Source organism: Sus scrofa, chromosome 10 (genome assembly GCF_000003025.6).
Source record: "Sus scrofa isolate TJ Tabasco breed Duroc chromosome 10, Sscrofa11.1, whole genome shotgun sequence".
In the NCBI taxonomy this organism is placed as follows: Eukaryota; Metazoa; Chordata; class Mammalia; order Artiodactyla; family Suidae; genus Sus; species Sus scrofa.
In genome coordinates, this window is record NC_010452.4 from 12,451,460 (window position 1) to 12,465,313 (window position 13,854).

At 42.4% G+C, this 13,854-nt stretch overlaps 1 protein-coding gene across 1 annotated transcript in view; it reads left to right on the plus strand.

Moving 5' to 3' along the window:
* Positions 1 to 13,854, plus strand: part of KMO (kynurenine 3-monooxygenase) — a 46,541-nt gene that overhangs the window by 8,583 nt on the left and 24,104 nt on the right. The window contains exons 2-4 of the mRNA NM_214076.1: positions 3,144 to 3,213; positions 3,493 to 3,590; positions 7,347 to 7,436. Of these exons, the coding sequence (NP_999241.1) occupies positions 3,144 to 3,213; positions 3,493 to 3,590; positions 7,347 to 7,436 (258 nt within the window). The remainder of the gene's footprint in view (positions 1 to 3,143; positions 3,214 to 3,492; positions 3,591 to 7,346; positions 7,437 to 13,854) is intronic.

Sequence of the window (13,854 nt, forward strand, 5' to 3'; positions counted from 1 at the left end):
GCAGATGCAGGCCTAAAAAAAAAACCCTTAGTTACACAAAGTTGAAATTACCATAATCTTTATTTCAGGACATCCTATTGTGACTGGTATTGGAGAAGACATTTTTGTTTATTCTCTTTATGTGTCATCTGCAGGCTGTACCTGCAGCATGTAGAAGTTCCCAGGCTAGGGGTCGAGCTGGAGCTGCAACTACTGGTCTACAACACACCCACAGCAACGCAGGATCTGAACTGCATCTGCAAACTATACCACAGCTCCCGTCAACACCGGATCCTTAACCCACTGAGCAAGGCCATTGATCGAACCCACGTCCTCATGGATACCAGTCAGGTTCATTACACTTATCCACGATGGGAACTCCCATTTTTGTTTATTCTTTTGCATGGTTATTAATAGTAAGAAGCAGCAATACTTTTGAGCTCACCACTAACCCTGGAATCGATCACTGCAACGACTTAACCTCTGTGCTTCTCCCACTATCGCATTGCCCTGAGTCTTGTGCGTCATTCCTTGCTTTTACACACATATATAAAAGTTCTATGTACATATGATCTATGTTGATCATACACATAAATAATATACACATACATCTAAAAATTATGTGTCTGCTCATCTCTGTGGTTTAGTTGGAGTTGTCTTTATTTTATAAGCGTGTCATGGGGGGTGAAGTCATCTGGGATGTTCTCTCTACTTGCAGTGTTACTAATACATTCGCATGTCATGTTTTATTGTGTGCATATACCAGAATTTATTTGTCCATTCCTCTGCGATTGCTCTTTGGACTCTTTCCAGTATTTTAGTGGGGTTTTTTTTTTGCCTGTTTTAGTTATGACAACTGCTACTCTGAATATTTGGGCATGTGTCTTCTGGAGTTTCTCTTGGGAATATGCCTTGAAGAAGAACTGATTTGTCAGTTGTTTGTCTACTCAACTTGAGATAATTGCAAATAAGGCATAAGAGACCCTATTGACCCTCGTCCTCTCATGATATTTTCATGAACCAAGATTATATTTAATCTTACCGTGTCTGTAGTCATCTGAGGTTCCTTTTTTTCCTTCTGCCTCGTGAGGAACTATTTACACACGCCCAGTGGGCAAACACACAAGAAGTGTTGGCGAGGCGGGGTCAGCCCTTGCCAGTCTTAGCAAGGACTAAAGTGGAACCTCCACCCGAGTCAGCGTCAGCACCCCAGATCCTGGATTTAAACTTCAGTCCAAGAAAAGTACTGTAACAAACCCATGACAGCAGACCAGCGCCTACCATTGCCTTGGCACTGAGCCTCTTCCCAACCTGGTCACTGAGCCTCTTATTCGTACATTGATTTTTATAGCACATTTACTCTCTAATCTGAGTTGGGCTCCCAGGAAATGGATGAATGAGTTTCTTTCCCTGTGAATCCCAGTTTCTCCAGTTTTTTGTTTGTTTCTTTGGTCTTTTTAAGGCAGCATTTGTAGCATATGGAAGTTCCCAGGCTAGGGGTTGAATCAGAGGTACATCTGCCAGCCTACACCACAGCCACAGCAACATGGGATCCAAGCTGCATCAGTGACCCGTCCCACAGCTCACAGCAATGCCGGATCCAAGGCCAGGGCCGGTTTCTCCACTCCTGCATCATTCCCCAGTATTAGCTTCCTGATCTTTTGTTGTTTAGATTGTGGCTTGTGTGTGCTCTTATCTTTCTCCCTGGCTTGTTTGCCCAATAAAAATTCATTTGCAAAAGACTTCCTCCAGCCTATTTCCCATTTTCCTGACCCTGTTGGTTGCCTGATCAACATCCTCCTTCCCCTATCCTGCTTCCACAAGCATAAAAGAAGCCATTATAAGGGTGTTCCCATTGTGGCTCAGTGGGTAAAGAATCCCTCCAAAAATAAAAAAGAATCCAACCAGTATCCAAGAGGATGTGGGATAGGTCCCTGGCACTGCTCAGTGGGGTAAGGATCTGGCATTGCCTTGAGCTGCAGTGTGGGTCTCTCAGAAGTTGCTGATAGGAAAACACATCAGTACAAAATTTTGAAACACTTTGGCATGATAAAGATGAAGATACATAAACCTTTGACCAGGGATTCCACTTCAGGGCATAAAACCCTAGAGAAAAACCATGCTTACCAGGATACATGTACAAAAAAAAAATTCTTTGCAGCATTGTTAGTTCCCAGGTCATCATTTTCACAATATATGTATATCTCAAACCATTATGTTGTATATCTTAAATTTATACAATTTATGTATCAATTATATCTCAATTACATTGGAAAGAAATAATATCCTCAGGCCAGAAACCACTCAAATATTCTTCAGCAGTAAAGTGATTAAATGGTCAGTGTTATTTCACATAATGAAGAGTCATACAGTAATGAAAGGGATGACCTGGAGTTTTCATGCGGTCATATGGCGGATCTCATCAGCATATTCTTGAGTTAAAGACGCAGATGCAAAAAAGCTGAACGACCTCAGTGGGTTATGGATCCAGCGTTGCCATGAGCTGTGGTGTAGGTCACAGACGAGGCTCGGATCCCATGTTGCTATGGCTGTGGTGTAGACTGGCAACTGCAGCTGTGACTCTGACCCCAGACTGGAACCTTCCATATGCCGAGGGTGCGGCCCTAAAAAGAAAAGAAGCAAAACCCCAGTGGCACAAGTGTGGTTCTAATTATGTGATTCAAAACTAGGCAAAATTAAACTGTATGGCCTGTTGGGTATATCGAAGTGGGAAAACTATAAAGAAGCAAGGATTGGTTATCACAAAAGTCAGAAGGTTTACCTCTAGGTGAAAGTTTGGGGATGGCAATTGGGGAGGAGTTTGGGGGAGCTCTAAGGGACTGGCCGTGTTCTACTTTTTGATCAGAGTGGCTATATGGTGGTTTGCTTTCTAATTGTACTGTGAACTATGTAGGTGCTTTAAAAAATTTTTAAAAAAAAGAAAACTAAGATTTTCTTAAAAATCACATCATTGAATCTTGAGTTAATTCCATTATTTTTGCAAATGGCATTTTCCAACAGTGATTGAGTAAATCAATATGGTGACTGAAAATTACTGAAATTCTAGTGACAGAATGCCACATAATGCTACATTTAGTCAACAAAGATTTCCTGTATTTGTGGAATCAGATACAAATGTGTAAAAAAATTGCTCTTATTCCTAGGTTGGATCCTTAAATGCGTGCTTCCTCGCCAAGAGGAATTTCCAAGTTGATGTATATGAATCCAGGGAAGGTAAGACAATACTGCCCAATGTGAGATGTGGTTCGGATTCTTTGACTTCTTCCTCTTTAGATTTTAAAAAGAAAAAGTTTAAACGATGAACTGTTAGATTTCATTAAAAACCTCAGCTATCTAATTTTAAAGCAAATTTATGACAATTAGTTCTCTTTAAAAGTGTTAACAAGGTCTTTTAATTTGGTCTGACGGCACCAGGTGTTCAGGTGCTAAATGTTTATCCATCCTAGGATATGAGGAAGTGTGGGTAACATGAGGTCTACTTTAATGTTCTAGATATCCGAATGGCTGAATTTGCACGTGGAAGAAGCATTAATTTGGCCCTTTCTTATAGAGGAAGACAAGCCTTGAAAGCCATTGGTCTGGAAGATCAGGTACCTTATTAATGCATTCTTTTTTTTTTTTTTTTTTTTTTAGGGCCACACACAAGGCCTGTGGAAGTTCCCAGGCTAAGGGTCAAATTGGAGCTACAGCTACCAGCCTACACTACACCCACACCCACACCCACAGCCATGCGGGGTCACAGCCACATCTGTGACCTACACCGCAGCTCACAGCAATGCTGGATCCTTTAACCCACTGAGCAAGGCCAGGGATTGAACGCACATCCTCATGGGTACTGGTCAGGTTCATTTCCACTGAGCCACAACAGGAATTCCTGCATTTCCCTTATAGAAGGAATACCTGCTATTTTCAACAATTACTTGGTCTTGATTTCATCTTGGTTCAGAGCACCACTTAATGCCAAAAGCCCTCTGCAAGAGAACTCATTTTACAAAGATTTTTGAACTTCGAAGTTTCACAACAGGGTGAACACTTCATGCTTAAGGCACCTGGCGGGGTGGACAGGGCATGATGCAGGGCAGGTGGATACTGGGTCAGGGTGGGACTTGACCATCTCTTCTGACACTAGTGAATCTCTGCCTCCTGAAGTGGGATCTGAGAGGGAGTCCCGGATGAGCAGAGGCAGGCAGCTTCCGCTCTTTGGATGAGACAGGCCCATAACATTTTTTTTAAATAGTTCTTTTTATTTTATTGGAATACAGTTGACTTACAATATTGTATTAGTTTCAGGTGTACAGCAAATTGAATCAATTATACATATGCATATATCCATTCTTTTTTTTTTCCCATACAGGTTATCATAGAATATTGAGTAGATTTCCCTGCGCTGTGCAATAGGTCCTTGTTAGTTACCTATTTTATATGCAGTCGTGTATACCTTATTCCCATCCTCCTCACTTATCCGCCCCCTCCAGGGTTTTCCCTTGGTAACCATGAGTTTAATTTTGAAATCTGTGTTTGTTTCTGTTTTATAAATAAGTTCTTTTGTATCATTTTTATTAGATTCTGCATGTAAGTGATATCGTGTGAATATTTGTTTTTATCTGAGATGTATTTTTTAATACTCAATCACTATCGGATACATGATTTGCAAATATTTTCTCCTATTCTTGGGTTATCTTTTTTTTTTTAGATTTTTATTTTTTCTGTTATAGTTGATTTACAATGTTCCGTCAATTTCTGCTGTAAAGCAAAGTGACCCAGTTATACATTCTTTCTCTCATATTATCCTCCTTCATGCTCCATCACAAGTGATTAGGTATAGTTCCCTGTGCTATACAGTAGGATCTCATTGCTTATCCACTCCAAATGCAAGAATTTGCATCTACTAACCCCAAACTCCCGTCCATTGCACTCTCTCCCCCTCCCCCTTGGCAACCACAAGTCTGTTCTCCATGAATTTGTTTCTTTTCTGTAGACAGGTCCATTTGCGCCATATATTAGATTCCAGATATAAGTGATATATGGTATTTGTCTTTCTCTTTCTGACTTCCTTCACTCAGTATGAGAGTCTCTAGTTCCATCCATGGTGCTGCAAATGGCATTACAAAAAGACAACATATGGAATCGGAGAAAATAGTTTCAGACAATGCAACTGACAATGGTTTAATCTCTAAGATATACAAACAACTTATTCAACTTAACAGCAAAAAAACCAACAACCCAACTGAAAAATGGACAGAAGACCTGAATAGACATTTCTCCAAAGAAGGTATACAGATGGCCAACAAGCACATGAAAAAAATGCTAAACGTCACTAATTATTAAAGAAATGCAAATCAAAACTACAATGAGGTACCACCTCACAGGTCAGAATGGCCATCATTAACAAGTCAACAATAACAAATGCTGGAGAAGATGTGGAGAAAAGGGAGCCCTCCTCCTTCATTGTTGGTGGGAATGTAAACTGGTACAACCACTACCGCAAACAGTATGGAGGTTCCTCAGAAAACTAAATAGAGAACTACCATATGGGAGTTCCCATCGTGGTGCCACAGAAATGAATTCAGCTAGGAACCATGAGGTTGCAGGTTTGATCCCCGGCATCGCTTAGTGGGTTAAGGATCTGGCATTGCTGTGAGCTGTGGTATAGGTCACAGACGTGGCTCCAATCCTGCATTGCTGTGGCTATGGTGTAGGCCGGCAGCTGTAACTCGGATTCTACCCCTAGTCTGGGAACCTCCATAATGCTGTGGGTGTGGCCCTAAAAATCAAACAAACAAACAAAACAAAAGAACTACCACATGATCCAACAATCCCACTCCTGGGCATATAGCCAGACAAAAGTTTCACTGAAAAAGATCCATGTACCCCTACGTTCATGGCAGCACCATTCACAATAGCCAAGACATGGAAACAACCTAAATGTCCATGACAGATGACTGGATTAAGAAGATGTGGTACATAGACCCAATGGAATCCTACTTATCCACAATTATGTATCCAGAAAGCTCTGGGACTAGAAAGACTTCTCAACCCCCATTCAGCAGCAAAGTTATCCTGATGTGAGGCTTTTTATAGCCTTTTAAAAAGCCTTATTTGGTATGAATATGTTTTGCTGGAGAAATACTGTGTTTGATTATGGGACCCCCTAGACCTCTGTGTATTATTCAAGATCCACATATGTACTACATTACCTGCCCCAAAATTTGAAAACTTCTGAATTCTGAAACCAGTGGGCTTTTAGTGTTTGGATAAAGATTGTGGGCCTATTGTGCATTTTCCTCATATGGACTCAATGTTGCCGAATATCTCACTATCATGTGTCTTGAAAATTTGAGCAGAAATAATCTATTTTTGTTTTTTCTCTTTTTTCCTTCTTTTTTTGTCTTTTTAGGGCTACACCCATGGCACATGGAAGTTCCCAGGCTAAGGGTAGAATCAGAGCTGAGGCTGCTGGCCTACTCCACAGCCACAGCAACATGGGATCTGAGCCATGTCTTCAGCCTACACCATAGCTCACGGCAACACCACATCCCCAACCCATTGATTGAAGCCAGGGACTGAACCCACAACCTCGTGGATACTAGTCAGATTCATATCCACTGTGCCACAGTGGGAACTCCAGAAATAATATATTTTTCTTGAGAGTACTTTTGCTGACAATGTGTCTTTGAAATGATGTCAATATAAGTGCCATTTTCACTTCCACATTTTTCTTAGGCATGTGGAGGAAAACACTTTTCACTGGGTTTCAGGAATCTGGGGATTTACTCCCTTTCGTAATCATGAAAAAAAATCACTTGATCTCCATAACAATGAACCATTTCCTCATTTATAACAGTCGATACAGATAAATTTTAAGTCAATTCCAAAATCCAAGGGTTAAAAAAAAATCTAGGAGTGCCCTTCGTGGCTCAGCCGGTTAAGAACCCAACTAGTGTCAGTGAGGATGTGGGTTCAATCCCTAGCCTTGCTCAGCAGGTTAAGGATCCAGTGTTGCTGCAAGCTGCAGCGTAGTTCACAGAAGTGGCTCAGATCTGGTGTTGCTGTGACTGTGGTGCAGGCCGGCAATTATAGCTCCGATTCGACCCCTATCCTGGGAACTTCCATATGTTGCAGGTATGGTCCTAAAAAGAAGGAAAAAAAAACCCTAAAAACTAATATTTGCAGGAACATAGTTTCTCATTGATTAAATTTCTGCTATAGTGTTCCTTGTGGTCCTTTATATTATTTTTTTATTTTTGGAAAATATTTGAAAAATCACATTTTAAAGTCAGTATCTATCTGATTTGCATGATGCCATGCTACTGAAATTGAAATCAGTATTTCTGATTTTATTTCAGATTGTATCCCAAGGTATCCCCATGAGAGCAAGAATGATCCACTCTCTTTCAGGAAAAAAGTCCGCAATTCCCTATGGGACAAAGTCACAGGTAGGGTTACCTGGAGGAACTTTTTTGCGAAATGGTAATAGCTGAGTCTCACGTCTGGAACCTGCTGCGTGCTTGTTGGCCCTTCCTTTCTACTCTAGCCCTACTTTCGACATTACTTCTCTGTCTAGAATTCAAGAACACACACTAGTTAATTCATTGGAGATGCTTAGACAGGGCTCAGTCCCTCATACACATTCCATGGTAGTTGTTGTTATCACTATTAAGTTGCTCTGTGCCTCCATGCTTTGCTTGTGTCAGCCTAGGGGGTCCTTTCTCTTCCATCTCCTTTCACTTAGATAGAGATTACCACATATTTATTGTTGAGTATACTATACAAGAACAGCTATGCAAACTAAGATACTATATAAGAACAGCTATATAAGAACGACTATGCAAACTTAAGTTTTATATTGTCACCTTCCCCAATTGACTCTCTTGCCCCCAAATTTAATTATAGTAGAATTTATAAAACAAACTGGAAATGCTTTCAATATTGTATAATTTCTTAAACAACAGAAGACATGTGATGATATAGTGTTTGTGAAAGAAACTCCATTATCCTGCTTTGTGTTTTTCTTTTGTCCTTTTGTTTTGTTTTGTTTTTTGGCTACAGCCACAGCATATAAAGTTCCCAGGCCAGGGACTGCCTCAGCTGCAGTCACAGAAACAAGCCAGATCATTAACCCACTGTGCCACAGCGGGAACTCCTCTTCTTTTCTTTCAAACAGTAACATGCAGAGTTGGGCAAAGTGAGTTTTTTTTAATCTGATTACACTTTCTAAGTTTGTATCTTTGAGAGAGAATATGAATGTACCATAAAGCCATCAGCCATAGAAAAATCCACCTTGCCTTATCCAGCAGTGCCTCATTCCGCAGATCCCAAGGAGGGGTTATATTCCTCTGAGTCTCTGACCCTCCACAGAGCTTCCATTGCAGGTAGATAAGCTTCTCTCACACTCACTTGGGGTCTTGTTAGAATGAAGAGTCTGATTCTGGAAGGCTGGGGTGCAGGCTGAGGTTCTGCAGTGCAGGCGTATATGCCCAGGTGTGTCTCTCCATGCTGTTGGTCCGTGGACCACAGTTTGAGTAGCAAGAAATAAAGCACACAAGCTCACAGGAACACAATCTTTGTGGGTCTTGTAATGATTAAAGAAATGAAGCACCTCACACCCATTATAGTGACTCCTATCAGAAAACAAAAACAGACAATAAGCATTGGTGAGGATACAGAGAAATAGGAACCTTGTGGGCATGTAAATGAATGCAGCCACCATGACAGACAGTGTGGTAGTTCCTCAAAAAATGAAAACTAGAACTATCATGTGCTCAAGGACTCCCACTTCTCAGTATGCATCCAATATTTCCAAAAGAACTGCAGGCAGGGTCTGGAAGAGCTATATCATATGTATGTTTCTGCTCTGGCTCTTGGCACAGGGCTCCTAAAAGACTTGTAATATCCTAAATGATAAGAACCCTAGGAGCATCTTTTGTTCTAATATTTGATCTTTGAGCCTGATTCCTTACACAGAGTCCCTAAATCCCTTGGAATGTCCTGGGCGATAGCAGTGTCTTTTGTCTTAATGAGGTAGCTCTGGGTGGACTCCCAGATGGGGGCTGGTCACCAGAAAGACCAAGCCAGGGTTCAAAGCTGGGAACTTTCAGACCCATCCCCCATTCTCCAGAGGAGGGAGGGGCTAGAAATGGAGTTAATGACCCATCACGGCGCACGTGCTCACACCTCCATTAAAAATCCCAGAGTACGGGCTCCGGAGAGCTTCCAGGTTCGTGAACACATGGAGGCCCTGGGAGCAGGGCACCTCCGGAGACGGCAGGTACCTACCTCATCCCAAGCTTCCCTTCCACCTGATGCCCACCGTACCCTTTGTCATAGTCTTAGAATCGATGGCTGAGCCTAAGAGCTGAGAGCCACTCCAGCAAATGGACTGAACCTGAAGAGGGAGTCTTGGAAACTGCTGACTTAGAGCGGATGAGTCCGAAGCACAGGCGACAAACTGCATTAGCTGGCATCTGAATGGGGAGGGGCTGAGCTCTCAGCCTGTGAACCTGACGCCATCCCCAGGCTGGTAGTATCAGAAGAGAATTAAACTGCAGGATGCAGAGCATCCGTGCCTGCCCGCTTGCACCTCTCACAAGCATCCCATCTTAATAAATCTACCTCTTGCCTATCGAAAAAAAATTACAGGAGACCCAGCTGGTGTGGCAGAAAATTGCTTTGCTTGAGGAAAACTCCCATACCTCTGGTGTCAGAAGTATTGTGTGTGGTAGTTACGTGAGAGCAAAGGAAGGACACGCGGGAGCTGTTGTCTATACAACGTAAAATGGAATACTATTTCACTTTTAAAAAGAAGGAAATTCTGACACATGCTACAACATGGATAAGGCTTGAGGACTTTATACTAAGTTAAATAAATTAGTTACAAAATGATAAGTACGATGTAATCCCACTTATGTGAGGTATAAGTATGAATAGTTACAGTTATAGAAGCGGGAAGTAGAATAGTGGTTGCCAGAGTTGGGAGGAAGGAGGACATTTTAATGAGGACAGAGTTTCAGCTTTATGAGATGAAGTGGTCCGTGGATGGAGGGTGCTGAGAGTAACACAACACGGTGGATGTATTAATGCCACCGAACCGGATATTTAAAAATGGTTACGATGGTAAATTTTATATTGTGTGCATTTAAAACATTCCAAAAACTAAGTGGGGAAAGGGGTGTGGTGGAGAAGGATTGAAATTTTCTATTTAGTGACTTTTTAGATGCCATTTATTATTTCATGTCACTGCTTATGTTGGCGTCATGAAAACTTAGGTACAGAATCTGAATACATGAGCCTGGCAGGGGAAGGAAGGGAAAGAAAGTCCACTGACCATCCAGAGTCAGATAAACATCCTCAGATAATTAATGCGTCCTATTTCCCATGTCCCAAACTGAGCTCAGTGCTATAAGAAAGAAAAGAATCTCCTCTTCTCAACAGGCAAGTGAGATTTACACATGCAAGTCAAACATAAACTACACCAACTAAATATATCCTTGCTATAAAACAGTAACTGTTCCTCTGTGGGCTGCGCCCCATGCTGGTTGCTGAGGAACAGAGGAGCTTGCAAGCTAGTGAGTCCAGAAAGTAAAGTTTATTGGGAAAAGAACTCAGCTGAGTGATGGCAGGAGCTCTCTGCTGTACGGTGCAGAGAGGGAGGAAACCGTTCATTTTCAGAGAAGAGAAAATGAGACTTGAAACAGACGTTTTGTTTAAATCCTAAATTGGGAGTTCCCGTCGTGACACAGTGGTTAACGAATCCGACTAGGAACCATGAGGTTGCAGGTTCGATCCCCGGCCTCGCTCAGTGGGTTAAGGATCCAGTGTTGCCGTGAGCTGTGGTGTAGGTTGCAGACTCGGCTCAGATCCCGAGTTGCTGTAGCTGTGGTGTAGGCCGGCGGCTACAGCTCCAATTAGACCCCTAGCCTGGGAACCTCCATATGCCGTGGGTACGGCCCTAAAAGGACAAAAAGACAAAAAAAAAAAAAAAATCCTAAATTGGCAGCGAAAAAGCATTGTCCAAATCAAATGACAGCCCATCTCTGGAGGAAATTTGGGTGAGACCAACTTTCTAAAACACGTCAAATTTTAAGTGCCAAGCGTGCCATTTGGAAGAGAAAATTTGCAAATGCACTTTTCAAGAACAGATTCTTACAGCCATCAGCAGCCACAGATGCACTGACTCCAACCACCTTGCTTTACATATAAAGACACAGGCTGTGGGATTAAATGAGGTCAACATCAAGGGAGAAACAAACAGATTTCCTTATAGATGAGAGCGAGTGAGTATGACGTAGGAGCCCCTCACAGAAGGGGCATCAAGACTGCTTAATTACAATTCCTTTTTTACTAAAATAAGAGGGACCCGTAACAGCTTTCTCTTGGATTAACACGGATTGTGCTGAGGAATTTCAACTCATCACACTCATCCCTGCCCTAGAGATTGAACCAATAAAGTATGAACAGATCGAGGCGTAAGATACTGTTCAAAATAATCAGAAAGCTAGACGAGAAGGGTGACTTGGACCTGAGGCTAAAATTGACATCCTTACTCTCACCGAGAGAGAGGGGGGCATGGTAGGGGCAGAGAGAGAGAGAGGAACATGAACCAGTTTAATCACCAGTGATTCCCCAAGAAGGTGAAAGTGTTGGTGGGAGGTCTCATTTGGGGCCTTCAGTACAGAGCAAGGAAACGGTGCTTCCCCATCTCTCCTGCCATTTCTGAGTTCTTAAGAACTGAGTTAATGCTAAATATACAGCCTCCTTACTGGTTTGCGTGACTTTTTTTTTTTTTTTTTTTTTTCATTTTAGGTCCACACCTTTGGCATATGGAAATTCCCAGGCTAGGGGTCAAATCAGAGCTGCAGCTGCCGGCCTACACCACAGCCACAGCAACGTCAGATCTGAGCCGCATCTGTCACCAATGCTGCAGTTTGCAGCAGTGCTGGATCCTTAACCCACTGAGCAAGGCCAGGGATCAAACCCGAAAACTCATGGATGGTAGTTGGGTTCTTAACCTGCTGAGCCACAACGGGAACTCCTGCATCACTATTTTTATATTGGAATTGAACATGGGGACTCCTTGTCTTTTAAGAACTATATAAATTTGGAGTTCTCTTTTTGGCTCAGCGGTAATGACCCTGACTGGTATCCATGAGGATGTGGGTTCAATCCCTGGCCTTGCTCGGTGAGTTAAGGATCCAGCGTTGCTGTGGCTGTGCTGTAGGTCGGCAGCTATAGCTCTGAATCAACCCCTAGCCTGGGAAGTTCCATGTGATGCAGGCGCGGCCCTAAAAAGACAAGGAAAAACCAAAAAAAGATATCAAATTCGTTTGCCAGCCTGTGGATGCGCAGTCATCCTCCTGGCCCAGGGTTTCTCTGACACCCTGGGAAGGCTACCGTGCATTAGCCTCGGCTGCCCCTCGTGCCCTCTCCTCTCCTCTAGTATTGGCTCTGGACCATCATGGTCCATCTGTGAAACTCCCCCTTTTCACCAGTTTCCACAAAAACCACTCACTCAAAACCCATGCGAAAATGCTGATGACCTCGGGGTCATGGAAGGCCGGTGGTGAGCAGGCCACAGCAAACACTGTCTGAGTCCCTGATGTGCACCCCGTGGCCGCTGACATCCTTCCCAGCCCCCTCCAAGGCTCCCACCCCAGCGGTTTTTTCTGCCCTTTCTCCCTTTTGGCCACTATCTTGATGGCTCCTCCCACTTCCCTCCCAAATTGCGAAACAGCAAAGCAGGCGCTAATGTACAGAGCAGGTCAGAGTTCCCCCAATTCTCATTCCTAACCGCCTCTTCCCCAGAAAGAGAAATGGCACCGCTTACAAGAAAAGGTCCTTATTTGAGGCTCTCAGAACACAGAATGGAAACATTCTTTCCGAGCATATTTGAAAAAGTCACCACTGCAACTGTTGTCTTACAAATCTCCAAAGGAGATTTTTCTCCTTCCTTTGGTTTTCTTAATGTTTTGGTTTGGTTTGGTTTGGTTTGGTTTTTGGGAGGTGTTACAAGGGCCACCTTATAGCTATTGTTTGTTCTTCTTCATAAGATAAGCCTTTTAGACTATGGGTTGGAGAGGTGAGGCTTGCAGAGTGACTCAAACTTGTGGCTTTAATATGTTCCTGGAGTGGATTAGAAGCCATCTCCCAGTTCCTCCTGCAGGACCACCATCTCTGTTGGTTCCCGCATGAGCAGTTCCCGGATGCTCTCAACCCAGCCAGATAGCTGAAAGGAAAAGACTGTTTTCCCCATGTAAATGAGTCTTGTAATATGAATTTCCTATTATACTTTGAATAGCAAGTGTGGTTTCTATTGAAACGCGATGATTAACAACGTAGAAGAATGGAAAACAGAACCACCGTTCACTTGATTTTATAGCAAAGACACAGGAAGCTCCTCCTCAGTCATTGCCTCAGTAGCATGACCAAGTTATTTTTACCCCAAGTATAGATTTCACTGTTTATTTTAAATGTCTGTATTTGACTGAGATGAAGATTAATAAGTTAGCATATTTGTGTTAAATGTTGTAGGGTCCCATAATTTGGAAAATTATATGCTCTTTTAGAGCAGTTAACTTGTCCCAAGTTGCAAGGCTGCATTATGACTTTCAGGGGCCCTGGGTCGGCCTGTTGCCTTGGCGGGATCCTTTCTCTATAAAACAGCAAGTATTAAAAATTAGACTGTATGAGTGCATTGATATAAAGCTCAATATAATTCAGACTGGATTCATTTTGATATATTCATTTATTTTTTTTTCTTCTGATTTTATATTATTTTTTCAAATTATTATTATTATTTTTTCATTATTATTTTTTGGTCTTTTTTTTTTAGGGCTGCACCAGTGGCACATGAAGGTT